Here is a 26,761-nt window from a genome sequence, read left to right on the forward strand (position 1 = left end):
TCTTCGTCGTACATGCGAACATGACATTTAGTAGAGCCTGTCAGGACGATCATTACTCATCTCTTTCTCTCTCTCTCTCGAGGGCGTTGATGGCAGTGTATCAGGGTTATATATAGGATGGAGTAGTGGACACACGCAACGTGGGCGCCAATTAATTCGTCATTGGCACGCGCGAGAGTGACATATCTGGCAGCTCGTTAGCTGGCAACACTGTCGGAAGTTGTGAGCACTTATGTTAGGTTTTTATATGTTTTATAAAAGGATTTAATAAAAAAAAACTCCGGAACATTTGCGGAACAGTTATTGACAGACAACAAAATTAATCATAAAATGCGATAATCTGGCATCCCTGAAACTAGTTATCGAGACCAAACGCGAACACCTCGTTTATCATTTCAAGGTTGGATTTCATAAACTATCATTTTTTTATTTTTATTTTGAGGGAACTTTGTCAGTCTGCATTCCCTATGTTTTTCCATACTGGGCTGGTAATACAAAATGTACCGTTTTCAAGTTATGGTTACTTCTAGTTATACATTTTCGATTCCTTTTATTACACTTAAAAAAAGTCTAAATAGCACTTTTCAATTGCAAATTCAATTTTGGTTTACCAAATAATTTTCAATTGATTCGAGGATATTTCTTCTTTTTATTCTATTTTTCCGTGTTCCATTTTTTCCCACAGCTTTGCTGAAGATACCAAATCGAGCTGATAATCCTTCCTTAAGTACAGATTTTGCAAAAATCTGTATTTTTTATTGAAGATAGGAAAAATATAAAATAAAAAAAAAATGCAGATTAAAAGATATGGGGCTTTAGGACCCTATTGTATGGAGATTTGTAATATTGATAGGGAATGCATAGACCATGTTAAATCTAATTTTTAAAACCACATTGATAGATCAACTTTTTTCATAAAATAAATTTAGAAATTCAAAAATTAAATTGAGAGATCAATGGTTCACAAAGCAAAACAAAAATATTTGCTTAAATTTTAATTTTATAATATGAAAATTAAGATAGAATATTTTTTTCAATTCAATTCAATTCGGGTTTATTGGTGAATAATCAAGATACAATGAATTATTTTGAAGTGCATAACAGAGTTTTGGAGTTCCTTTCAGTTGTGTGTTGCATCATAATCCATTTTGGAACAATTATTTCTTTAACTAAGGCACTAGCAAGAGGATAGAATATTTTGTTAACGATTAAATACAATTTTTATTGAGATAAATAAATATAAAAAAGTATTTTTTTTTAATTTACAAAATATTGTTTTGAAGTAAGAAAATTTATATTAAAAAAAACTTATTGAATTGAAATAAAAGAATAAAAAATCTTAATCTTAATTTAAAAATTATATTTATTCGAATTTCATAATTAGGTTTTCGTTCGTCAACGAAATTGTAAAATTCGAATTATAATTTTTAAATTTAGATTTTGAATAAAAAATCGAAATATTAAAATATTATTAGAATAAAAAAAAATCTAAATCTAAATTTAAAAAATATTATTCGAATTAGAATGAAAATATCAAAATCTAAATTTTAAAATTATAATTCGAATTTTATGATTTCAAATTGAAATCTAATTATCCAAACAGAAAAGTTTGATTTTAAAAACATTTTTTTTTTACTGTAAACCAACATTTAACAATTAAAATTAAAAAAATTAAATGAAAACTTAAATTTCAAAATTTGATAATAAAATAAAAAAAAATATCTGAAATTAAAATTTAAAAATTAAATTACTGAAACCAAAATTTTTAAAAATACAGAAATTTTAAATTAAAAAAAACATTTGGGCCATTCTCCGCCAACTCACACAGCAGTTGCCCCGACCCCTCTTCTATTGAGCATGAGCATGAGCATGAGCATGGTTGACTGCCAATGAGCTGCTACTCCGTTATTGACAGATCAGCTGAAGTTAAACAATGAATCAAAAATGATCAGTGGGAGCCAACCATCCGTTCCCTGTTTAACCCCTGAAGACCCCGACTTTATTAGTCAATACCGGCGCCCTCCCAAGAAGCCTGCAGTTCAACGAAAGGGAGGAATATTAGTCCGATAGTTGAAGTTGCAGACTCATCAAGCACATAGTTTTTCGCTATATACTTGTTGATACCGCTTGAGACCGTTGAATCCACAGCATCTCCTTCAAGCATCACGTGATTAATTTTTTTTTTGGGTTAGTGGGATAAGGTGTTGGCTTTTCCATGCCTCCCGAGCTACGGCGCTATGGGGAGGACTTTCATAACAGACCCGTCGGCGAGCCTTCCGAGCAACGATGCTATGGGAAGGTCTTTCTGGTTAACACACAAAATCACTCACACACAGTTATTTTGCTCCACTTTTAACTCAACGATCCAAATTGTCAGTGCGTCTTTCGTTCATTATATAGAATTGGCTTTTTCACCGCAAAAAAAAATTAAACCTTATTCGAAAATTTAAACACAATCCACCCGACGCCGTGCCTTCCGATCAACGATGATATAGGAAGGGCTTTGAAAATCACAAAAGAAATCACTTTTCACTCCGCATATTTTTTACGACCACGCGCTCCCTTTGTCAATTATGCACTGATGACGCTACATTTTCAGAGGGTAATCTTCTCCTCGCAGCACACAATACACGACAAAAATGTGAAACAAAAGGCACACACAAAAAAAAATCACTTTTCACTCCGAATATTTTTTACGACCACGCGCTCCCTTTGCCAATTATGCACTCTGCACTCGAACAGCGACACAAAAGAGACGGAAAATAACACGAAAAAACAGGACTTCGCGTCCCCACAAGCACCGCACTACTCTGCCCCGACCCCTCTTCTATTTGCGTAAAACTTTGCTCTGGGGAGTAATTTTGGTCCTTGATCACGAATCCGAGGTCCATTTTTCGATATTTCGTGACGGTGGGACGGTACGACCCCTTTCATTTTTCTGGTTTTTTACTAAGACACGTTTTTCAGTGATTTGTAGCTCGCAACCATGGAGAGATAGAAATTTGGTGTCAAAGGGACTTTTATGTAAAATTAGACGCCCAATTTGATGGCGTACTCAAAATTCCGAAAAAACGTATTTTTCATCAAAAAAGTTAAAAAATAGTTTTAAAATCACTGGCATTTCCCGTTACTCAACTGTCAAAAACCGTGAGATATGTCATTTTATGGGAAATTTAATGTACTTTTCGAATCTGAAATAACCCAGAAGGGTCATTTTTTCTTTTAGAACAAAATTTTTAATTTCAAAATTACGTGTTTTTTCTAACTTTGTAGGGTTACATTTTTTATAATTTTTGACCAGTTTTTCAAATTTTTAACCCCTAACTCAATTGCGTGCTTTTAAAAGTATTTCTTTCGGAAAGTTCAGCTAATTTTGCATAAGAATAACCCCTTGGACGATTGTTGTGACTCGTGCATTGCGAGAATCAGAATTTTTTTTCAAAAAAAAAATATTTTTGTGATGAGTGAGTGTATCCAGTTTGTTTTTTTTTTTTTTTTGCACAGGCCACAACAATCGTCCAAGGGGTCATTCTTATGCAAAATTAGCTGAACTTTCCGAAAAAATACTTTCAAAAACACACGATTGAGTTTTAGGGGTTAAAAATTCAAAAAACTGGTCAAAAATTATAAAAAATGTAACCCTACAAAGTTAGAAAAAACACGTAATTTTAAAATGAAAAAATTGGTTCTAAATGAAAAAATGACTCTTCTGGGTTATTTCAGATTCAAAAAGTAAAATGACATGTCTCACGATTTTTGACAGTTGAGTAACGGGAAATGGCATCGATTTTAAAACTATTGTTTAACTTTTTTGATGAAAAATACGTTTTTTCGGAATTTTGAGTACGGGCGTCTAATTTTACACATAAGTCCCTTTGACACCAAATTTCTATCTCATCACGGTTGCGAACTACAAATCACTGAAAAACGTGTCTTAGTAAAAAACCAGAAAAATGAAAGGGGTCGTACCGCCTCACCGTCATGAGATATTCAAAAGTGGACCTCGGATTCGTGATCCGGGACCAAAATTACCCCTTAGAGCAAAATTTCACGAAAATCGAAGAGGGGTCGGGGCAACTTTTCCGATTTCGTGTGAGTTGGTAGAGAATGACCCATTTATTACAAATTAAGCATTGAAATTGGAATGATTTCAAACAAAAGAAGAAAATATTTGAAAAAAGGAAAAAATACCAAAATTTAAGATTGATAAAACGAGTTTAATTTATAATGACAGATTGATCATTTAAAAAATATTTTTTTTTACAATTAAATTTTAGAACATAAAAAAGCAGATAAAAAAATGTGAATAATAGTTTAAAACTCAAAATAAATTGAGCAAAAAACTATTGTCTAATAAAAAAATAATAATTCAATATTGAAGAAATTAGAAATTAAGAGATTAGAAACGACGACGCCAGAACTGTTAAAGTTAAGATAGAATATTTTGTTAACGATTAAATAAAATTGAAATCGAAATAATATTTAAAAATCAATAAATAAAAATTAAACGAAGAAAACATTTTTTTTAATTATAAAATTTATAAAATAAAATTACGGACACCAAAAATAAAATAAAAACAGAAATTCAAAAACATTGAAAATGGAATAATTTCAAACAAAAAAAAAATTGATAACAAGAAATAACAAAATATGTAAATTTAAGATCGATAAAACGAGTTTAAATTAGAATGAAAAATTGATCATTTAAAAAATTAAATTAAATACTCTTGTGTCTGAACTTGTGCTGTGCCCCCGCCTACTATGACCAAAACAATCTGGCATCAAACCCAAGGGTATCGACACTTCTGCGAAAACCCAGAATCAACCCCGCATTGAGCATTCAATGCTCACGAGGCAAACATCAAAAGCACACGCCATTCGTCCTCGAACGGGGTCCCATTTCGGTTTTTCGTTTCTGATTTTTCCCCGGCACTAATCAGTCTGGTCAGTTCATTAGGGACGGACCAGTTCCGTCGAAAAACAAAAAAAAGAAGACGAAAAAAAGAGCACCTGCCTTCTGCCGTGGGATCAAAGCGAACTCCCACATTCCGGTGATAATTAATGAGACATAGGCGAGAGAGAGAGAGAGAGTAGAGTGGGGGGAGAAGCTTTCCATTAAACCATTTTCCTCCTCCACTTTTCTGTCAGAACTTTTCTTTTCGCGTCGACGTCTCGACGGTCATCGAAGTAGGCGCCACCAGTCGTCACGAATTCCATTCAGTCGACGCGCGGGTTAATCAAACGCTCATCAAATCGAAGTAGGCGTCTGAATGAGATTGGTCATCGATTTCGTTGCTTCGCTGGAGACGCACGGCCGTCCGTTGAAGAGTGCGGTCGCTCAAGGCCGACTCGATTGGCGCGCCGTTACGGTTTTGCTCTGTTTACCAACTCGCAAAGTTGTTACTCTTCTCCCTAATTGTAATCGATTTATCGTGTGCCTGGTTGGATTATTTACAGGTTGGAAATGCGGGATGTGCGGGATGTGTAAACTGACTGACTTTGGCTCATAATTTTGCGCCTGCCTGCTGAGATGGTGCCGTGTGTTCGTTTGCCGGCTCATCATTAATTCAGCTTACTTGGATGAAATCCATCCGGATAATGGGATGGGAAGATAGTTTGCGTGGGAATCTGCTACATTTCCTTCGGCGGATCGTCGAGGTGGGGATTAAATTTGTTTGCACACTTTGCGAATACGCCATCAAGTTGTCAAATTTGAACAGACAAAATTAAATCAACTCTGCCAACTTGGTAAATCCCCAACAAAGCCCCAATTACGCGCCAACTTGATTCCATATTGGATCACCATTACCGTCCGACGCCTAATGCCGGAATGTCAGGGACGAATTTCCCCTTCATGAATAATCAAGGAAACGCCACGGGGGCGACGAAACGGCTAACGAAGAGTGGAAAATTCAATTTAGCGGATAATTTCAACAGTGCAAACACCCCTTTGTGCGACACATCCAAGTAGGCGTCCCCTTAAGCGATTTTTCCAGCATACTGTGTCGAAAATTTCGCACGCAAAAAGCAAAGAAAATGGCCGCCACCCACAAAGGAAGATATATTTATTAATTAGTGTGCTCCCTTGTTCGAGATTTCGTGACAAGTTGAAGTGTGTGCTGTTTTAGCACTCTCTTGAAAAGTTGGGACCACAGCACAGAGTGACAGATTTTGCACTGATTAGTGTGACACTAAAGTCGCATTTTTTAAATTCGAAACATCCAATTGTCTGTGGTGGGCGCCTTGGTTTTCTTGCGGTTGTTCGCTCTCTTACGTCACGAAACCAACCAAAAGTTGGAGGAATTAAGTTTTTTGTCCACCCCTCCCCAGTTCCCTGGCCACTCCGAAAGTTCCGAAATGTTCCGTTCCGTTTTATTAGACCTCCAGGAATCGTTCCGAGTGTTAATTTAGCGAGATTATATTAATTGAAGCCGAGGTTGAGAAGTGTGTGGTTTGCTTCAAAGGCACAGATAAAATTAACGGAACTTAAAACAAGTTCAAACATTTTTTCCAGTTACCCTTCGCCTAACCCCTCGCTCCCGTAGACCTTCCCTAAAACCGTCCAACTCCAAGCGAAACTCACTTGAAGATACCGTGGAGAATTTCACTTATCCTCTTAAAAAAGTGGAACATCAACAATTCCCTTCTTTCAAAGTCCCTCTACTTGTCCTCTGATGTTTATTGGAGACGGGAGAGCCCAGCAATGAACGGCTGCAGGTATTAGACTATGACAAGCAAAAAATAAACATCAAACTCGCACTTCTTGACATTTTGCCTGCATTTGTTAGCAGAAACGTCAGCCTGTCAAACACGAAAAAGTGAGAGTTTGTCACAGTCTAATATCTGCTTTACTCAGAGTCTCGGCCCGAAACTTCAAACACGAACAAAAGCAGCGAACCGAAGATTGGCAATGACGTTTTGGAATTTTGACAGTTTGGAACGCATGAATTACCCTATTATCGGTTTCCCGCATGGGTGATGTGGAAATTGTTGCACATGGCTGAAGTTGGGTCTCGTGGCGCAGGGGTAGCGGCTTCGGCTGCCGATCCCGATGATGCTATGAGACGCGGGTTCGATTCCCGCCTTATCCACTGAGCTTCTATCGGATGGTGAAGTAAAACGTCGGTCCCGGTTTCTCCTGTCTCGTCAGAGGCGCTGGAGCAGAAATCCCACGTTAGAGGAAGGCCATGCCCCGGGGGGCGTAGTGCCAATAGTTTCGTTTCGGCTGAAGTTGGGAATTTTGCAACTTATTTTAATTTATGCTAAATTTCAAAATTTAAACACGAATCTACGGTGAATCGATGTGAAAACTAAAGATACACTAAAGCCACGATGATTTAATGTGCAATCTTGATCAGAATTGCGAAAAAATAGGTTTAAATTGAAAAATAATAATAAAATAAATGTTGGTCTAGAATTTAACGAAACTTTGTCTGTTTTGTAAGACTTAATGTTATTGCACAATGGATATAGAATTTTTTACAAAAAAGTAAATTTTTCGGTTCGTCCACAAACAATCTCATGTTTGTAAACAAACGACGCCATATTGCCAATGTTGTTCGGTAGCTCATATCAGGCCATCGCCGGGGCCCTGGCTTTACTGGACCGTGCTCAACAATCATCGAAGCAGTTATTGCGCGTATTCCCGAAAAAGACACGCGGCATACCAGCCTCGAAGGGACGCGCCGCACTTTCGGCAAATGCGCGCTGTCAAATCCCATACTGCGCGTTTTGTTTTTGTTGGTCTTCTTCATCGAATTGCATGGCATTGTTGCCGGGTATGTTTTTTATTGCACCAAAAGTGCAGAAAATCTCTGGCAACAGTGTCTGCGGCACATTCTGAAATGCCGCGCGGCGTGTACCTTTGAAAGAATCGGACAATAGCGGGTCAGAGGCGAGCTATTAAATGTCAAAACCACTCCCCCCGCTCACAGCGTCCAACCATCCAGTTGCAGCTTTGTTGTTAAACAAACGGAGAAGGTGACCTTTATGAACTCTATTCTCAAAACTAAACTTAAAACTATTTTAACAGCAGTTTATTTTATTTTTGTTTTTTTACAGGGTTGTTTAAAAAATATTCTTGATGTTGGAGAAGTCAGTTAAGATAAAAAAAATACTCTTTTTTTTCTTTAATTGTTTTTTTAATGACCATTTGAAAACCCTTCAATCTATCCCCGAGCGTTTCCAACGACCGTGAGAAGACGCTAGAAAATCCAGTTATCAACTAAATCCACAATACATAGGTTTTAGACAATTTGTGATTGTTTGCTAGATTACGAGGTTGCCAGATTTTTGAAGTGTCAGACAGCATGAATATTCATCACAATTTGTTCCAGATCACGACAGATTTTACATTATCTGCCAATTTTGGACATATTTTTAATTAAAATGAACGAGTTTAATTGAAAATAAATAATTTAGTAAATATTGATATAAATGATTTGTTTTTTTTTTGTTTTTAGGCCGTTGCAAATATTTTTAAAAGTTTATGTCGTCCCCCCCCCCCCCCCTTCAAAATTGGTCTAAAAAATCAGGGGGTAAAAAAACAATTTCCCAAAAAACTTCAAAATTTCCATGAAAATAGAAATCTAATCATCTGAAAACAATCTAAAATGCATTTTCTGCATTAATAATCATATTTAGCATGTTTGGGCTATTTTTTAAATGTTTTGAATTTTTATGCACCACAAAAAAAAAATTCGCAAAAAATAAAATTTTCGTCAATACTTAGATATTTTTGAAACTAATGATGGTAAAACAATTGGACCAGGTGTATAACGCATTTTAAAACACTTTTTTCATTAAAATGTTGAAAACATGGCTCGTAATATCAATTTTTATACTTTTTTTATTTTTTTGCCCCCTCCCCCCCCCTCGACTTTGGTCAGAGTCGAGGGACATAAACTTCAAAAATAATTGCAACGGCCTTAATTGAATGAAAATATAAATTCGACCTTTTTGAGAATTAAAATCGATTGAACCATCAGAATTTTGCAAGCTTTTGAATACATTCCCTTCCCTTTTTATCCACAGTTGCTAGATTTTCGTCAAGATATTCCAGATGTTTTTTTCGGTACCTGGAAAGATTACAATTTTGCCTCAAAAAAACAAAAAACATCTTGAGAGATAATTTTTTTAATAACAAACTTGTTTGAATTTAAACTGCATTTGTTTTATATTTTGATGGTAGTCGGGACACTCCTTGTTTTTTAGAGTTTGACAATAAAGATTCCCGCAGTGAAATGCCACCTCAAGTAAAATATTCACCTCTTAAAAAGGGAGTTTAAGAAAAGTTGCAAATGGTCAGCTGTGGTAGCAAAAAGAAGCCAGAAAGGGTGAAAAAGCCCCCGATAAATCGCTCTCTCTCTCTCTCTCTCTCTCTCTCTCTCTCTCTCTTTTGTTCTGCCGTTCGTAAAGCTTTTTATTGGCCCCATTTTTTAAGAAGTGCGTACTCAGCTGAGAGGTAAAATATCATTTGAAATCGAAAGAACTTTTTTTATAAAATGCACTAATTTTAATGTATTTTTTTTTTGTTAATATGTAGAAGTTATTAACTGCTTGACAATTTCTAGGAATATTTCAATTTTAATTTTTAAATTAATTCGTTTTAAAAGGGTTAAAACAAAAAAGTTCATGCTGTCGCCATTTTCCCGTGTGGGTTAAAAAATATGTTTGATATCTTAAATTAATCTTAAATTTTATGAATGGGCAAATTCCATTTTTTTAAATAAAAAAAAACATGATTTTGTTACGGTTTTGGCTTGAAAGAATTAACTTTTCAGAACAGAAAAAACGTGTACTGGAGCATGAACTGCACATGAACCTTCCCACAAATCGAAGCTAAAACCATAAACAAAGTTCACCTTGTGCATGTTTGGAGAACAAAAAAAACCGGAGAGAAAAAAATCGTAAAAAGCAGCAACACCATCAGGTTTTCCGAGAAGCCATTGCATTGCCAATCGCAGGTGGCTTTGACCGACTGAAAGCTCTTTTTTTTTGTTAAACCTTCCTTGGACGGAATAAATCTATTATAGGTATCCAATTATAAGGTCAGAAGTGTAGAGACTGAAGGGAAAGTGAAAAAGTAAGGTAAGAAAAAGGAAAGAGAGGGAAAAAAAGGAAAAACACTTACGCTGCATGAAAATCAGGGTATTATATAAACAGCTCAGGAGGCTCCGTTCGGCAAACATAATTCCATAATATTGTTTTCGCAGCCTGCTCGGATTTCCACGTCGGAAGAGCGACGACGTCGACGAGGCGCTGCAGGACAGGAAAAAAAGAGCACTCACTGTGTTTCACTGTTTGGAAAAAATTATAAAAATACTGGAAAATTACACCACACCTTCACACTTTCACCCTTGGCCACTGGTTGTAGATCATATTGCAGAGGGCTTTTCCTTTCGAGACAGAGCCGCGTTCAGCGCAAAATTTCCATCCAAGTTGGCTGAGGAAAAACCGACCAAACACGTTCGCTTCCAACTATCAAACTGATTATACAACAGCCTGGCTCCTGCTGACGGCTCACTTGCACAAAACACTGTCAAAATCGCACCATCCAAGCTGGCCAATCAACGGGAAATTGACGATTTTCCTTCGTTTTCACTGTGCAAACCCCACTACGGTACACACCAACACAAGCGCGCCTACTAGGACGAACATCTCTCCGTTCGTTTCGCGCTCGCCGATTTTTTTGTTTTCAAAACAAAACACCACGCGACTCCACGCACTCACCCAAAACGTCAAACGGAAATTCGAAAGCTCCCCTCCAGAGGAAAGCGTCCAAACTGCACGGCCAACTGAGAGTGACTGAATTTTTCCCGTCGCGCGCTCCAAACTCGAACTTCTTCCTGTTGCTTTCGCGACCAGGACGAAAAATTCTCGCTCTTTCAATTTTCCTCGGGCGCGCGCTGCTCTCTCACTCTCTGCGAGAGGGTGAGAGAATTCGCACCGGCGGCGTACGCACCTTTGTGTTTGTGAGTTCGATTGTTTTGATTTTTTGGGGGGGATGAAGGAAAACAAGCGTGTGCGTGTGAGTGGCGCTTTTTTCCTTTTCTTTCGCGGAAAATTTCTGCAGGTGGGAGGGGGCGCGTGACGCGCCAGGAATTGCAATGGCCAACTGAGACTGTGTGGTTGGAGTTTCGTACTTTTTTCTTGCGTAAAATTTCACAATCACTCACAGTTTTAAGGTACTTCACACGCTGGAAAACTGTAAACTAAACTGTTTTCACTACCGGAAGGGAAAGGATACAGAGACTATACCAGGAAATTTAGAGGTTTTTTTTAGAAAGAAAGAAACGCTCTCAGATGAAGAATGTTTTGTGTTGACTGCCGAAGGAAAAGTGAGTCATTGATGGTCGTTTGTGGAGAAAGAGCGCGAATAATCCCTCTAACAGCTTTAAAAAAAAATGTTTTTTTATTAACTTCAAGTTTTTTGTTGTGTCAAACTACATTTTCAAAAGTTTTTCTATTTCTATCTTATAGGTTGGTTTTTCATTGCCGAAACTTTAATCATTCATCAATTTTGTGAATTCCAGCCAAAACGATAATTTTTAGATTTGTTATTATTTTTGTTATTTGTTTTTTTTTTTTTTTTTTGCAGCGTTTTTGAACAATCTTGGTGTGATTTCTGTTATTATTCCAGCCATATAACAATTTATAGCATTTTTTGGACTTCAAGCAGAGTTCTGGAGTGAATCCATCATAATTTTTGTTATTTTTTGATTTCGTAGAGCGTTCCTGAAGGAGCCATTACACTACCGCAAACAAACTCGCACTTTTTCGTAGTTGACAGTTTGCCAAACTCGAAACTTGTTTGCGGCAAACTCGCAAACAGGGCAAAATGTATGCAGGCTGACGTTTGTACAAACAAATCCAGGCAAACAAACAAAGCAGGCAAACTGTCAAAAAGTGCTAGTTTGTTTGCGGTAGTGTAATGGCTCCTTGGGTGAGCTCAGTTTGGCTTGGCATATTATCTTTAAATAGCAGCCACTTTTGTTATTGAGCAAAATCTAATTTTTGTCAATCAGTATTTTTTGGCTTTTATTTGAACTTCAGCCAAATTGAATGTACGGGCCTGAAACATTATGTACAATTGTGAAAAACGCGCTTAAAACCCATTTCTGATAACATTTTATCAATTTTCACTTTTTATTTAATTTTTGTGGTGCATTTCCAATGTTTTTTTTTTGCTAGTTTTTGAATTACAGAATCTAGTATTTTTGATTACAGAATATTCGAAGATCTGTATCTTGAGGAGGGATTTTCTGATCAATTTGGTGTCTTGAGCAAAGTTGTCTATGAGCGAGTCTATGCGGCTGTTACAAATTTTATTTAATGTTTTTATCCCTTGGCTCTTGTCTAGGTAGAGAGGGGTGCAAAAAAATAAATTACAAATTTCAAGCCTGATTTTCAAGTTTTGTTGGCGAGTATCATATAATGCTTTAGACATCATTACAGTTATGTTTGTATCAAAAATTTGCAAAATATCCTCGAAAATATCAATGAATTTATTAAAAAAAAAATCTGTAGACTTTTTTATCGGTGGATTGTATTTTTTTTTATCATAATAATGCCATGCATTCTGAAAAGTTTTCAATTGGTTTTCAATCGATTTACAAGTTTTTTTTTTCAATTGAAATGTCAATTTTAGTCAATAACTTATTTTTTGCCCCTTGATATTTTAGAAAAATTTCTGAAATTTTTGTAGGCGGAAAACGTCTGATTTTTTTAAATTTGAAAACATTTCACCTCTAAACTCTTTTACCGAATTCCTTAGTTAAAAAATTGGTAATTTATAGATCAGTAAACCATCAGTAAAAGTGAACAAAATTTTACCGAAAATCAGTTGGACGATCAACAATAATGATCTTCATTACCGAGTTTCGATAAAATTTCACCGAATTCTTTATTTTTCAGTTCACCTTTTTAGTACAGTCCAGACTCGATTATCCGAAGGTCTCGGAAAAATTTCACTTCGGATAATCGAATCAAGAATTTTTTTTTTCGTTGTCTAATTTTTGATTGTCGAGCTAAAGTATGACCCGAGGTATGACCCCTAAACTACGTTAAAGTGATTTACTTATTTTTAATCCAAGATGGCGGCCAATATAGTGGTGACGAAATATTGGAAAAAATGCATTTTATTATTTAATAAGCAATCAATTATTAAAATTTTACTGAAATGGGGTCGCAGAACTCAAATTTGATGTTTAAAACAAGAAAAAGAAAAAAAATAAAAAAAAATGTTCGTGATTCGATTATCCGAAGTCCCATACAAACCTTCGGATAATCGAAACTTCGGATAACCGAGTCTGGACTGTAGTTGAAAATTCGGTAAACTTTGTTTGTATAAAGCAAAATTTTAAAATTAATTTTCAAATGCATGATAGTTTTTACGGTTTTAAGTTTTAAAAATATGTTATGAGGGAAAATTATGGGTGCCATCATTATTTGACTTTTTTAATCAATGTTTTGAGATTTTTTTTCTTGGTGTCATCTAAAGCCATTGCAAATTTAATACCAAGTTTTTGCTTCAATATATCCTAAAAATCAGGGGAAAAAATATTCAAAAAATAAAATTTAAATTGAAAAAAGTTGTGCAATTGGTTGTAAAATATGGAGGATACCTTGAATAATTTTTTTTTCTGAATTTTTTTATCAAGCAGAGCATTTTTAAACTCTTTAAAATTTTTGAATTTTCGGACCACGGATCGGAAAAAATGAGAAATTTAGAAAAACAAATATTTTCATAAATTCATTGATACTTTGCAAATTTGTGCAAAGCAATTTTTTAATGGTGTATAAAACAGTGCAGTGTGATCCTCCGGTGGCCTGTACTCCGGCCACCGGTCTGTACAGTGCGATTTTTCAACGGATTATTGTTCCTGCACGATTTCCTCCATGGTGCAAAAACGAAGCTTGTGATACATAACAATCGATGGTTTTCGAGAAATCACATTTTGGTAATTTTTAGGTCCTTTTTTCCCACTGTGCAGTAACGTACTTTATGGATGAAGCCAAATTGTAAACACTCTGGATCGATCTTTTGAGTGCAAAATAAAAAAAAATCAACGTTTGAGAATTCATATTTTCTTAAGCATAAGCAAAAAAAGCAAAGCAATCCACTTTAACGACCCCCGGGTATTTTGTGGGCTCTATTGCAAGTTTCTGCTCATTTCTAGGCATCCGATGGTTATGTGTGGTGAGTCACCAAAAACCTCTTTTACGCAAAGCTTAAGCAATACATATTCAATATTGGCTCGAAAAATCAGTGGGCAAAAAGTATTTTTAAGTGATTTTTAACAGTTTTTTTTAATTAATTTATTATTTTCATTTAAAATATTTTTTTCGTCAGTAGGGTATTTTAACCATTAGTGGACCCCCTAGTAGAGCCGATGCACATTTTTCACAAATTTTCAATATTTTAAGCACTTTTTCATAACCCTTTGTACAAAACAATGAAATCTGAAGTCTTTTGAACAATTTTGACTATTTGTTTCATCAGTTATTTGTTTTTGAGCAGAAAAATAGCCATTTGAAAAAAAAGTTTTTTTGCCTTGTTATGGACCCCCTTTTCCTATAGTGGACCCGGGTCCATAATCCGATTGTGGACCCGGGTCCACTATAGGCAAACTGTTATTTTTATACCAAATTTAACCGATATTTGATGTTTTGATGCATGGTGTAGGTCTAATGATAGATATAATGAATAAAAGATGGATTTTGCTCACTTTTCATTATAAACAAATATGTTTTGTTAACAAATTTGGCTTTAAACAACAAAAAACCTAACAGACATTTAAAAACATTTATTTCCGAAAAAGATCAGAGAAAACGTTTCAAAAACCACTATAAACATAAAATAATTAAAAAAAGTAATCTTGATGCAAAATTTTCCATATTAATTACATAAATGGTTGACCGAAACTAAATAATAGATTTGTTTACAGTTGCTGATAAAATCACGCATGTTTATTTAAAAAAATGTGTTGTTATTGATTTATTATTATAAAATATCATTTCAAACTGCAATTATGATGCTTCAGTTAAGTACAATCAACTATAGTTTTGATTAATTATAAATTTTACGGCTTCAGCATTTTGGTACTTTTAACATGAAAACAGTTATATTTATACTCATAATTGAAAAAAATATGCGTTTAGGTTGATAACAACAAGCATTTATTGTATGTTTTAGAGAAACTTTTGCTTGAATACACAGTTTTCTTCATTTTTGAAGGTTAAATTAACAGGGGTCCACTTTTGGAAAAGTTTGGATTTCGTTGTCCTATATTGGACCCCCCTAATTTTTGCTCGAAATAGGCAGTTCTTCGCTTTATTTTAGTAAAGATCCTTAAACTTACATTATTTCGACTTGCTGAAATTAAATAATCAGTCAAAAAATGATTGGATGGTTTATTCAATCATAAAATATAAATGCAGTTTTGTTGTGAAAACGCTAGTGGCCATGGCTGATTTCAGATGTCGAACTCAAAACACTTATTTTGGTGAAAAGGACAATTCAATGTCAGTCAACATTGTTTTAAATGATGCTGAACATGCCAAATAAAAGATTTGTAGACAACAACACGCTTAAAATTGTGATTTTATTGAATTTTTCATCAAAAACCCTTCAGAGGGTCCACTATAGGAAAGGGGTCCACTAATGGATAACGTACCTGTTAACGCCCAGTTAACCAAATTTGACGATCATGTAGAAACACTTTCAGACAACACTGTAGATTATGTAACCCCACACACACAATCACAGTAGCCCTTCGTGTACCTTTATGTTCAATGTTTGTAGTCGTTACAGAGCACGAAGTAGTTTGTCTTTTGTAATGTTTTGTAGACTTCCCGGTCGCAAGAACTTTACTACTAGGAACTAGACCAGAACTCAACCCAAAAACACTTCTGACCAGATGGTCGACCGGGACAGTCACCCCTCCTCAGGGGCCAAGTTAAGTAAAACCAATAAACCGTTGTTCAATCCCTGATTTTGTTCCCTTTTGAGCAATAAAGTCGTCCCTTAGTAAATCGCGTTTCACTCACCGGATCACTAAGTTCTCCCCCCGACACACAGGACCACATCCGCTACGATGTGCGTCAACATTTTGGTCCTTCGAACCGGATAGTGTGTCGGGAACCACGAAGTCGAAGGACAATTCCGCCGGTAAAGAAGTCCGCGATGGCGCCGTGTAAAGCTCCGTCCAAGTGAAAATGGCCCGAGCGCCATTCCAATCGCCACAGTGTCCTCCCAAGAAGAACCGTCCTCTTCTCACCTGCAAACATGGAAATACGATGAAGCATAAACTGTAGTGCATTTCCATGGAAACGTTCCGTGTTGAACTGTGACGATCCAAGAAGTGAAGTTCGTCGGAAGGATTCGCCATCTTCCGACTCTGCAAAGAATCTCGTCCACTCCACCATTGTCCCGGAATCCGATGGTGTCCAAGAAGAACGATTCCGCCATCGTGATAAAATCACAACCGTAAACTTGACCGTGAAACTGAACTGTTGAAAAAACTCCGAACAAACCGAAACGAAAAGTGTACCACGAACCGTAAAAATGAAAACCAAAACAAAACGAGAACTGTCAGTGCGTTACAACTTTTCGAAAGTCGCGCGAAGAAGGTGTGCTAATTTCCGTCTGTAGAGCCTCCGCAAAGGTCTGCAGAAAGACTCGTGACGTAAACGTTGTGCGTTACGTGGAAAATTCGCGGAAAACCGTGATGGTCGCGGACGCCATTTCTCGGGAAAGAAAATGGCTCCGCTCAAGAAGAAAATGTCGGTCAAACGTTGACCAGCACACGAAAGTTCCGCGCGAGCAAAACGACACCATTTCTGCAGTGCAAGTGAAAAGCCTGCGCTGACCCGTGCAGCAACACTATTTTCGAAATCACGTCAACCTCGCGAACCTACCCGATTTCTACGAACCTTGCTTCCGAAGTGAGAAAAGTGAGCCGTGAGAGAAGACGAATCTCACGGTGAGTGCAAAAAGGTAAACAAGCCTCGTCGGTTCGCCAGTGCATCGATCGCACTAGAAGTGCTAATTCGGTCGTTCCCGCAAAAGTGCACTGTTTCGATCGTATCGAACGTCGTGTGTGCAGTGAAGTGTTTTTCATCCGCCTTGTGTAAAAACGGCGTTGAAATCGTGGTGGCCAGAAGAGGCCCTCAGATAAATCCCCCCCAGTGATGAAGAAAGTTGCTGGTGCACACATCCACGCACGCAGCCACACACAGCTGTGCCTGCGTTTCAAATCGACGATCAGCAGGAAAACACAGCGGCGTAGTAAGGGCGCCCACCAAGAGTGCGTTTGCTGTGTTTGCTCCAGGTTCAGAACGCATCGCAGAGACGTCGCTAGGGCGTCTGCAACCCGTGTCAGGCACGTTAAACCGCAGCAGTTTCATCACAGCTGATCCACCGTCCCGGTCAGCGCAGCGTCGGCGTTTGAGTACTCCAGGTTCCAGCAATAAAGCCTGAGGGGCAGCGCCGCTTTGATGGGACGGGTCGAAGCTGCTGCCCCACAGCCACCCTGAGTTAAGTATCTTTGCATTCAATTAATTTGAACAATCGCTCAGCGCATTTGTTCTCTCAGGTGTGGCTGAGCTGGAATGTTGGAAGTCGGACGAACTTCGAGTCTGACGGGCTGACAACCTCACCGGTGATTACACGGATCACCTCCCCAACAGCGATCTGAATGATCGCAGATGTTTTTGGGTCCTGTGGTTCCTGCGCTGCCGGACAGTCTACGACGTGGCGATCGGACGGATCGTCAACAACACCGCTTTGGTCGGCCAGCCGGTCGACAACCAACACACTGGGTAGCACCACGAGCTGCCATCTCGCACCTCGCAGTCGGACGGACTGGAGGTCACCACACTCTCCGCAGTCGGACGGACTGCCGGAGACCTTTCACGACGAAGAAGCAACCATGCCATCGGACGCGGCGAGCGTTCCCCCAAGAAGTGGCTCACTCGGAGCGCCGAGAGTCAACCAACCCAGCTGTCGGACGCAGCGCGCGTCCCCGAAGAAGAAGAGGCTCCCTCGGAACGCCGAGAGCGAGCAACCATGTTTCTGCTCAAGTTCGGCCAGCGCGACGATGCGCTGGAACCCATGTCAGATTTGCGGCGGGTAGGACCAGTCTACCGCGTCGTGTAATCTCCCAACCCAACGACGTCACCAACTCCCAGTCTGCTCACCTGGAGCAGATCCCCATCCAACACCGGTTGGATTCCCGGCCATGCTGAAGTGTACAGCAGCATCGGTCCGGCCGCCTTCGGCCACCTTCCTCTCTGGGCTCGCGGAGATGGATTGAAGTCACGAGCAAACGGGTGACGTCATGGTCAACGGGGACACCTGGTCCCACAATCCGGCCACACCATGGTGGCACATTCCAAGGCCTCAACGGAGGCAACCTATGGCCACACAGCTGGCACACCCAAGCCCTCACTGGAGGCACCACTTTCCACACACGGTGGAACCCAAGTCGGCCACAACGGTGGCATCACACGCACAAGCAGGCAACAGCAGCAGTACGGACGCGCGGACGGCGCAGCAGTTCATGGTGGGCGGCGCACCAAAGCCGCTGGCACTTCCAAGGGCGACGCAGAGGCCGCACATCAACACCCAACGGTAACGAAGCTGCACAACCGGTGCAGTACACGGCGGGCGGCGCGCAAGCCGCACTACCTATAGGATCAAATGTACAGTCCACACATCACAAGGCAGCACAGTCGCTGCACTCTCAAGTGGCGCCACAGCCACGACGAGCGGCAAGAGGCCGCACTCCTACGACCCACGATGGGCGGCGCACGAGCCGCTGATACCAGCTCACACGAGCAACGACGGCCACGGTGACACGATCGTCGCACGACCGCAACACGGCGGTCCCAGAGCGGCGCGCGAGCCGCACAACCTACCACGGTTCCCCTACGTTAGGGCGGTGCAGCAAGGCACCGAGTCAGCACATCAGCTCACCAAATGCTGATAGCAGAGTTCCAGCAGCGAGGCATTTGGGGGTGGCGCGTTCGTGGTCGGACGGGCCAGAACAGTCACCCCGCCACTTCCCCAAGATAAGTACCTGTTGATTAGTTCTTCATACAGTGGCTCAATCACACAACTCTCACAGGTCTTGCTGGAACATCCCTGGAATGACAACCAATGGCATCGAACTCGGTCGACGGGACCGACCATCTCTTCGGTCATCGCTTCGACTTGCAGCAGTGCGCAATGCTTCAAGAGTCGTTGTGTCGGCTGTCGGGGTAGACGTACCCTGGGCAGTCGTCTTCAGAGGCACCAGAGTTCCAGAAACGTGACGTCAGCGATGGAAATCCCACACCAACCAACCAGCAAATCGAAGTGCTGACCAGCCAAGTCGTTCTGGGTGGGAACGCGTCCACCAACAACAACAACATCGTCTTCGACCGCGCCTACTTGGCGGCGGCGTTTTCAACGGTCGCACCACCACAGCGTGGCGACATTCCCACGGCCGCGCCAGCGTAAGACCCGCGGTGTCTCCAGCAAGTGAGCGACCCGATCGCTCTTGCCAAAGTCACGGCAATCGAGGACACAGCAACAAAGCACGAGGAGTGGCGCGTTCGTGGTCGGACGGGCCAGAACTGCCGCTCCACCCCACTCCAAGTTAAGTAGCCACATGTTAATCCGGCCAAACGGAAGTTAAGCGCTATTCACCCACAGGTTGCTGTCATCCCTCGATTTGGCCCATCATCAACAGCAAGCAGCAGATTATCGTCAACGACACCGCAGAACATCGTCAACCAGCAGCCCAACAAACAACAAAATACTAGACGAAGAAGACTAAAAGAACAAACTGTGATAGTAGTTTTAAGTAGAGTAGGGCTGTTAGGACGATTTCTGGTTGAAAGCCTTCGGCCTTTCAAGGCGGGCGGTATGTTAACGCCCAGTTAACCAAATTTGACGATCATGTAGAAACACTTTCAGACAACACTGTAGATTATGTAACCCCACACACACAATCACAGTAGCCCTTCGTGTACCTTTATGTTCAATGTTTGTAGTCGTTACAGAGCACGAAGTAGTTTGTCTTTTGTAATGTTTTGTAGACTTCCCGGTCGCAAGAACTTTACTACTAGGAACTAGACCAGAACTCAACCCAAAAACACTTCTGACCAGATGGTCGACCGGGACAGTCACCCCTCCTCAGGGGCCAAGTTAAGTAAAACCAATAAACCGTTGTTCAATCCCTGATTTTGTTCCCTTTTGAGCAATAAAGTCGTCCCTTAGTAAATCGCGTTTCACTCACCGGATCACTAAGTTCTCCCCCCGACACACAGGACCACATCCGCTACGATGTGCGTCAACAGTACCCTACTTACATTTTTTTGAAACCCAAAACTTTTTTGAAAAGGTGAGATAAACCATACATTTTAAGTTAGTTCTTAGACAACTTATGTTCATCTGAAATCATTTCGATGCCAACATTTCAAAAAGCATCATGTACAAACCATCCTTTTTGAGAAAAACGCATTTGAATGTTTAGCATCCATTTTCAATTCCCATTTCAATATAAAAGCAAAATAAAATGTTCTAATCGTAACAAACAATGAAAAACGTTACTTTTTTTGATACTTGATCATGCAAATTCAATAAATCATTATTTCCGTAATTTTATTTGAGAAAACCAAACATAACTTCTTTTGAAATCACCATCGTCTATATCACCCTGCTGTCATTGAGGGGGACGCTTTGTTATGATTCGGTTTTCTTCGCCGAATGAACATGGCGCTTTTTTCATGATACTTTTTTTTTCGTCACGAGGTTCATGTAGTCTTTTATTTGACAGGTTGACAGGGCAATATAAACAGAGACTGCTGATGGCAGAGATTTTGTTTATGTTACTTAATTTAAAATCATTTTTAAACAGACTTCACTGAAGTAACTTTTGCTCATTTTTGGTGGAGATGTAGCTTATTAGGAGTACTTTCAGAATATGCAATAACCCAGAAAGTGTCAAAATGTACATGATGCCTTTTGAACTCGACAGGTCGTGGAGGATTTATAGGGAGGATTGATGAAGGAAAATAAATTAACTGTCGTAATTTTGGAATGCCCCCGAACAAACTTTAATCAAACCTAAAAGTGATCAATTTCATCGCACCGTGTAGCATTTCTGGCAGCACTGCTCAGCACTTTGACAGTTTCGGGGTAGAAAAATCCAAAACAAACGTCGCAATAAATAAAACGTGCACACGCGGTCGGTCCGCGGTCCTCAAAAAAGTTCTTTTTCAACCCGTAAATCCGGAACACGAATCCACGCGCCATGGAAAAGTACGCCGTCCCGAACAAGCTCCCGGCGGAGGAGATTTCCATTCTGGCACAGCGCAAGGCGCGCATCAAGCGGGACGCGAACCAGTGGGTGCGGAAGCCGCTTCCGGCGAACCGAAAGACCAAGTTCTGCAAGCCGGAGCTGTTTATCGCGGACTTCCGGAAGGCGGAGCGCGACGAGAAGCGCATTAAGAGGAACTTTTTGAAGACGGGGCTGGAGCTGCGGAACGCGGAGATTGAGCACGGCCGGTTGGTGCTGGTGTTCCGGCACCGGGGCAAGTACATCGCGAACAAGGAGGTGATGCACATTTTGACGAAGCTGGGACTGCCGTATAAGCGGCGGGCCGTGTTTCTGAAGCTGACGGAGCAGGTGCACGCGATGCTGAAGATGGTGGAACCGTGGGTGATTTGGGGCTATCCGACGATTGGGACGGTTCGGGAGTTGGTTTATAAGTACGGTTTGTTCAAGCCGGAACAGGGCGAGAAGGGACCGAAGAAGGTTCCGATCACGTCGAACAAGCAGGTCGAGGACAAGTTTGGCCATTTGGGCATCATCTGCGTGGAGGATTTGCTGCACGAGCTGTTGACGGTGGGGCCGAACTTTATCAAAGTGACCAAAATCCTGCACACGTTCGAGCTGCGATCGCCGGTTGATGGCTGGAAGACGGCCCGGAAGGGCAAGCTGCGGTCGATCGGGGGCGAGGCCGGCTTCCGGGGGGACGACATCAACGAGTTCTTCAAGCGATTGCTTTAAACTCGGTTTAGTTTGTAAGATTTTTCTCTTTCTCTTTTTTTTTGTGCCCAAAACAAAATCCTAAATAATTTTAGCTGTTAAGAATAAGTTTGTATTTTGCTTTGAATGTATCGCGAAAGAAATTCCTAAAGACCGCCGCCGCCGGTCATTCCTGCTGCATCATGTTCATGTCCGCGGACAGACACTCCTCACCGATGTTGCTCGGCGAAGTGTCCACCATCGGGTCGTTCGACTCGCTCGACGGATTCTGGCTGAACATTTCGTTCGGAAGTTCCCCCTCCGGAACAAGGGACATGGCCTGCGCCCGCGACTGCAGGTGCCGTTCGACTTCCTCCGCGGTCAGATGGCCATCCTGCATCAGTTGATGCTGCTGTGGATGATGGCCGTGGTTGTTGGCCAGCATGGAGGCCTGAAATTGCCGCTGCTGGAGCAAATTCGGCTGAACCAGTTGCTGTTGCTGCTGCTGAAGTTGCTTATTCGGACCGGGTTTCCTTCGTTTGGGCGGATTTTTGCTCTGAGACTGCGCGCTGGGCAGCGACGGTTCGTTCTTGCGCTTCCTGCCCACCGTCGGAACCGGATCGGGCTTGGACGAATCGTCCGACGATTCCGTGTCCTCGTCCTCCGACGAAGTCACGTCCACTTTCTCGTACTGGAGCAATCTGTCCAGCAGGAACGACCTGTCCCGGGTGATCTTCAGCAAGCGCCGCTGACTGGTTCGCAAATTCTCCTGAAAGAATTCGTTCTCCTAAAAAGAAACCAACTTTAATACTGGCCATTCCTCCTCCACAACAAAATCAAAAAAAAACAACTCACATAAAGCAAATACTTCAACTTCTTCTTGAGCTCATTGTACTGCGCCTTATAGTCAATATTCCGCCGCGTCGGCATCACGTCCTCATCGCTATCCGGATCGCTCTGTTCCGTACTGTCCCCCCCATCCGGACCACCCATATCTTCCCCGTCGGAACTGTTGTTGTTGGCGTTGACATTGTTGTTGCTGTTTCGAACGGCGACCGCGGCCTGATGGGACGACGACGAGTGTGGCTGCGGGTCTGCTTGCTGCATTTGCTGCTGCTGTTGGGCCTGCTGGGCTTGCTCGTTGATGGACCGGCAGTACCACCCGTCCAGCATCGTGAAAAGTGGCGATTTTTCGGGATCCGGGTTGAAGTTGCTTGCGAAAATCGATGTAAACAAACAAATTTTGCGGAGCTGTCAAAAAGGTGATTGTGGGGTAAAAATGGATGTGAGCAGGCATGTCTGACAGCAAAGATGTGAGAAGTTGGATTGGACTTTTTTCTCATTCGAAAATGAGTCATTTAATTTACAAGCAATTTTAAGTACTACGAAAATGTCAATACGATTACTTGAGTCTTTGCATGATCTCGGGGTGGTCACCTCGGGAAAAATATCCAGGAAACTGGGAGAAAATAGAGAATTCGATCTTTCATTACATCTTTTCATCAGATTTGCTATCGAGAAATAGATGTGAGCCAGTAACATGAAATGAAACTTTCGCAGCGGTCGTGATAAACTTTACAGAAGCTTGACAGAAAATTTAACTCCATGTTCCACTTTTCATTTCTCGATTACATTTTTGCAATTATAATAAATTACAAAAAAAAAAACAATTATTATAATTATAATTTTGGAGTTACTCGAGGTTACAAGGTTTAAACAAACACACTCACCCTTAAATTTAGAGGAGAATTTAAAATTTTGAAATTCATTTTAATTTTGTAAAACAACCAAATTGTTTTGATGACTTAAATTTCCTAATACAATAAAAAATTAAAAATAAATATCTAAAACAATTAAACCGAAAAAAATATAAAATATAAAAGCATGAGCATGAGAGACCACCCATGGTTGTCCTTCTCCGTTGCTGAACACGACCGTAATATCCGTAATATCCTATCAATACAACCGGTCACACGCTTCAACGATCTAATGGTGTTTCCCTTATCAACAGCATGTATGAATGCGCTGAAAAGATAAAACATCAAGATCATCAAAACTAGATCTGGAGCAAATAGGTAACAGTCGTTGGCCACCAACGGCGCTCGCCATGTCAGTTTGTAGATCTCGGGGGATTGGGACGGGAATGTTAGTTAGCACAGGTTGCTACCAAAGGTGGGTTCTATACGATATCCACACCCCCACGTGTGCCGGAAAACTACTTCTACTTGGGATTTTGTTAGTGGGTTAAGGTAATGGCCAGGATTCATCATAGAGGATGATGATGCGACCCAATAATCAATAAATTTTATTTTATAGTGTGATGGATTATGAATTCTCAAGGTAAACAGTCGGATGATGCGGATGAGAATATTCCCGGTTATTTGGTGTTGATTTAGAATAAATGATTCAATCTTAGACAGCCGGCTGTGGAAAGATAAAACCAAATAATATTCGAAAAAACGAAACCGCCCGGATAGAAAAACAAACACATTCGGGGGGACAACAAAGACGGAAACGGCAACGAAAATCTTGCGTGATGACCGCGACCCGCACCGTTCAACTTCACGAACGCAACTCCGAAAAAAATATAAAATATAAAAATCAAAAAAACTAAATTTTCAATAAATTTTAAAAAATTTCGATAATTCATAAAATCTTGAACTCTTAAATTCTTAATTTTTTTAATTTCAGGATTACAAAATGCATTTTTTTTATTTTCTTAAGAGCGAGTTTTTCACCAATGTGTAACAGGTCGTATCGAGGCGCTCCGATTTGGATGAAACTTTCAGCGTTTGTTTGTCTATACATGAGATGATCTCATGCCAAATATGAGCCCTCTTCGACAAACGGAAGTGGGGTAAAACGGGCTTTGAAGTTTGAGGTCGAAAAAACATTAAAAATCTTAAAATTGCTCGCATTTCCGTAAAACTTCTTCAATTCCAACTCTCTTAGGTGCATTCGAAAGGTCTTTTAAAGCACTTCAAAATGTGCCATAGACATCCAGGATTGGTTTGATTTTTTCTCATAGCTTTTACAAATAACTGTTAAAAATTTATTTTTTTAAAACCTTAATATCTTTTTCCAACAGCCTCCAACACTCAAACTCCCATAGGTCAAAAGATAGGTAATTTCATGGACTATAAGCCTACGGAAATAACTTTTTGGCCAATCGCAGTTTTTCTCATAGTTTTTCGATTTTTCTATAACAAACATTTTACAACGTTAGTTTTTGCCCTGTAGGCCGTCATAGCGGAACTTTTTGGTCTCAATTTTGTCATATTCGGAATCCTCGAAAAATTTCACGTAAGTTCGAAGTATTGGAGTTGTAAATTTGATTGAAAAAATGCCATTTAAAATGAATTAAAATATTTTTTGTTAAATTTGTCGGATTAGGGGTAAAACAGATATTCGCCTACTTGATACAGCATTTGACGTATTGATCACATTGAAAAGTAAATCAAACGTTTTTTTTTCCAAAAATGATTTATTTAATTATTTTTTAAATCAAATTTACAACTCCAATACTTCTAACTTTCGTGAAATTTTCCGAGGATTTTGAATATGACAAAATTGAGACCAAAAAGTGCCGTTATGACGGCTCACAGGGCAAAAACTAACGTTGTAAAATGTTTGTTATAGAAAAATCGAAAAACTATGAGAAAACTGCGATTGGCCAAAAAGTTATTTCCGTAGGCTTATAGTCCATGAAATTACCTATCTTTTGACCTCTGGGAGTATGAGTGTTGGAGGCTGTTGGAAAAAGATATTAAGGTTTAAAAAAAAACAATTTTTAACAGTTATTTGCAAAAGTTGTGAGAAAAAATCAAACCAATCCTAGATGTCTATGGCAAATTTTGAAGTGCTTCTAAAGACCTTTCGAATGCATCTAATGAATGCATCGAATGAATTGGAATTGAAGAAGTTTTACGGAAATGCGAGCAATTTTAAGATTTTTAATGTTTATTTCGACCTCAAACTTCAAAGCCCGTTTTACCCCATTTCCCTTTGTCGTAGAGGGTGTGGTAAACTCACGGCCAAAACTTAAAAAATGTCGTCAAACGACCGTTCGCTACAAATTTGCAAACAAGACTGAAGACCTTCCTGACAAAAGCCACTCTCCACGATCATGCAAAGAGCGCACTCACATTTATGCTTTTTTCATTTCATTTCTCCCGCGCCGCGCGATTCTGACACGACGCTCGAAAGCTTTGCAGCCATCGCCGCATTCATTCTTTATCTCTCTCTCTTTTATTTAGCAAAGCTTTACGTTGCGCAGCAGACCCAACCTAGACGAAGCACTCACACTCATACAGCGTGTGTACACGTTGCTGACCAATTTCTTGGCACACGATGGTGCTCTCGCTTTATGTGCGTCGTCGTTGCTTTTCAGCAAACCAAACACAATAGACAAATCCAGCGAAAGCTCAACGCTGCTTTTTGATGGTGAGAGATTTGACAGCTCCCATACTAAATGTCTCGATTTTCATACTTTTTGTTAATTTTCTTCTAAAATAAAACACTTAACATATGAAAACTATATATTTTTGGTGCCCAAAATTCCTGTTGAATCGAATGGTGTACTTATCTCAATTGCAAATTTTTTGAACAGTTTTTATTTTAATAATATTCTAGACACATTTTGTGCACCTAATCAATCAATACTTTTATCATAAATAATAATTTTATTGCTTAAAAATTGAGTTTTCCTGAGCTCCCATATTCAAATACATGAAAGCTGTCAT

General features: G+C 39.9%; 3 protein-coding genes across 4 annotated transcripts in view; 1 reads left to right on the forward strand and 2 right to left on the reverse strand.

Annotated features, from left to right (window-relative positions):
* The window catches only part of LOC6045723, a 41,838-nt gene extending 30,504 nt beyond the window's left edge, over positions 1 to 11,334 (reverse strand). For both annotated transcript variants that reach the window (XM_038259718.1, XM_038259715.1), the window contains exons 1-2: positions 10,343 to 11,334; positions 10,133 to 10,260 (exon numbers count right to left, since the gene is read on the reverse strand). In XM_038259718.1, coding sequence (XP_038115646.1) covers positions 10,133 to 10,190 — 58 coding nt within the window. In that variant the 5' untranslated portion in view covers positions 10,191 to 10,260; positions 10,343 to 11,334. The remainder of the gene's footprint in view (positions 1 to 10,132; positions 10,261 to 10,342) is intronic.
* A 9,848-nt stretch (positions 11,335 to 21,182) lies between these two features.
* Positions 21,183 to 22,148, forward strand: LOC6045726 (60S ribosomal protein L7). The gene has a single exon (XM_001862999.2). It carries the CDS (start codon positions 21,303 to 21,305, stop codon positions 22,059 to 22,061), a length of 759 nt encoding a protein of 252 aa, XP_001863034.1. The 5' UTR covers positions 21,183 to 21,302; the 3' UTR covers positions 22,062 to 22,148.
* Positions 22,127 to 23,271, reverse strand: LOC6045727 (GATA zinc finger domain-containing protein 10). Its single transcript, XM_001863000.2, has 2 exons — positions 22,875 to 23,271; positions 22,127 to 22,806 (listed from the first exon to the last, which is right to left on the reverse strand). The coding sequence occupies exons 1-2, from the start codon at positions 23,190 to 23,192 to the stop codon at positions 22,207 to 22,209; spliced, it is 918 nt and encodes a 305-aa protein (XP_001863035.2). The 5' UTR covers positions 23,193 to 23,271; the 3' UTR covers positions 22,127 to 22,206.
* Positions 23,272 to 26,761: the final 3,490 nt, after the last annotated feature.

The sequence above is a fragment of the Culex quinquefasciatus genome, chromosome 1, assembly GCF_015732765.1.
Source record: "Culex quinquefasciatus strain JHB chromosome 1, VPISU_Cqui_1.0_pri_paternal, whole genome shotgun sequence".
Classification (NCBI taxonomy): Eukaryota; Metazoa; Arthropoda; class Insecta; order Diptera; family Culicidae; genus Culex; species Culex quinquefasciatus.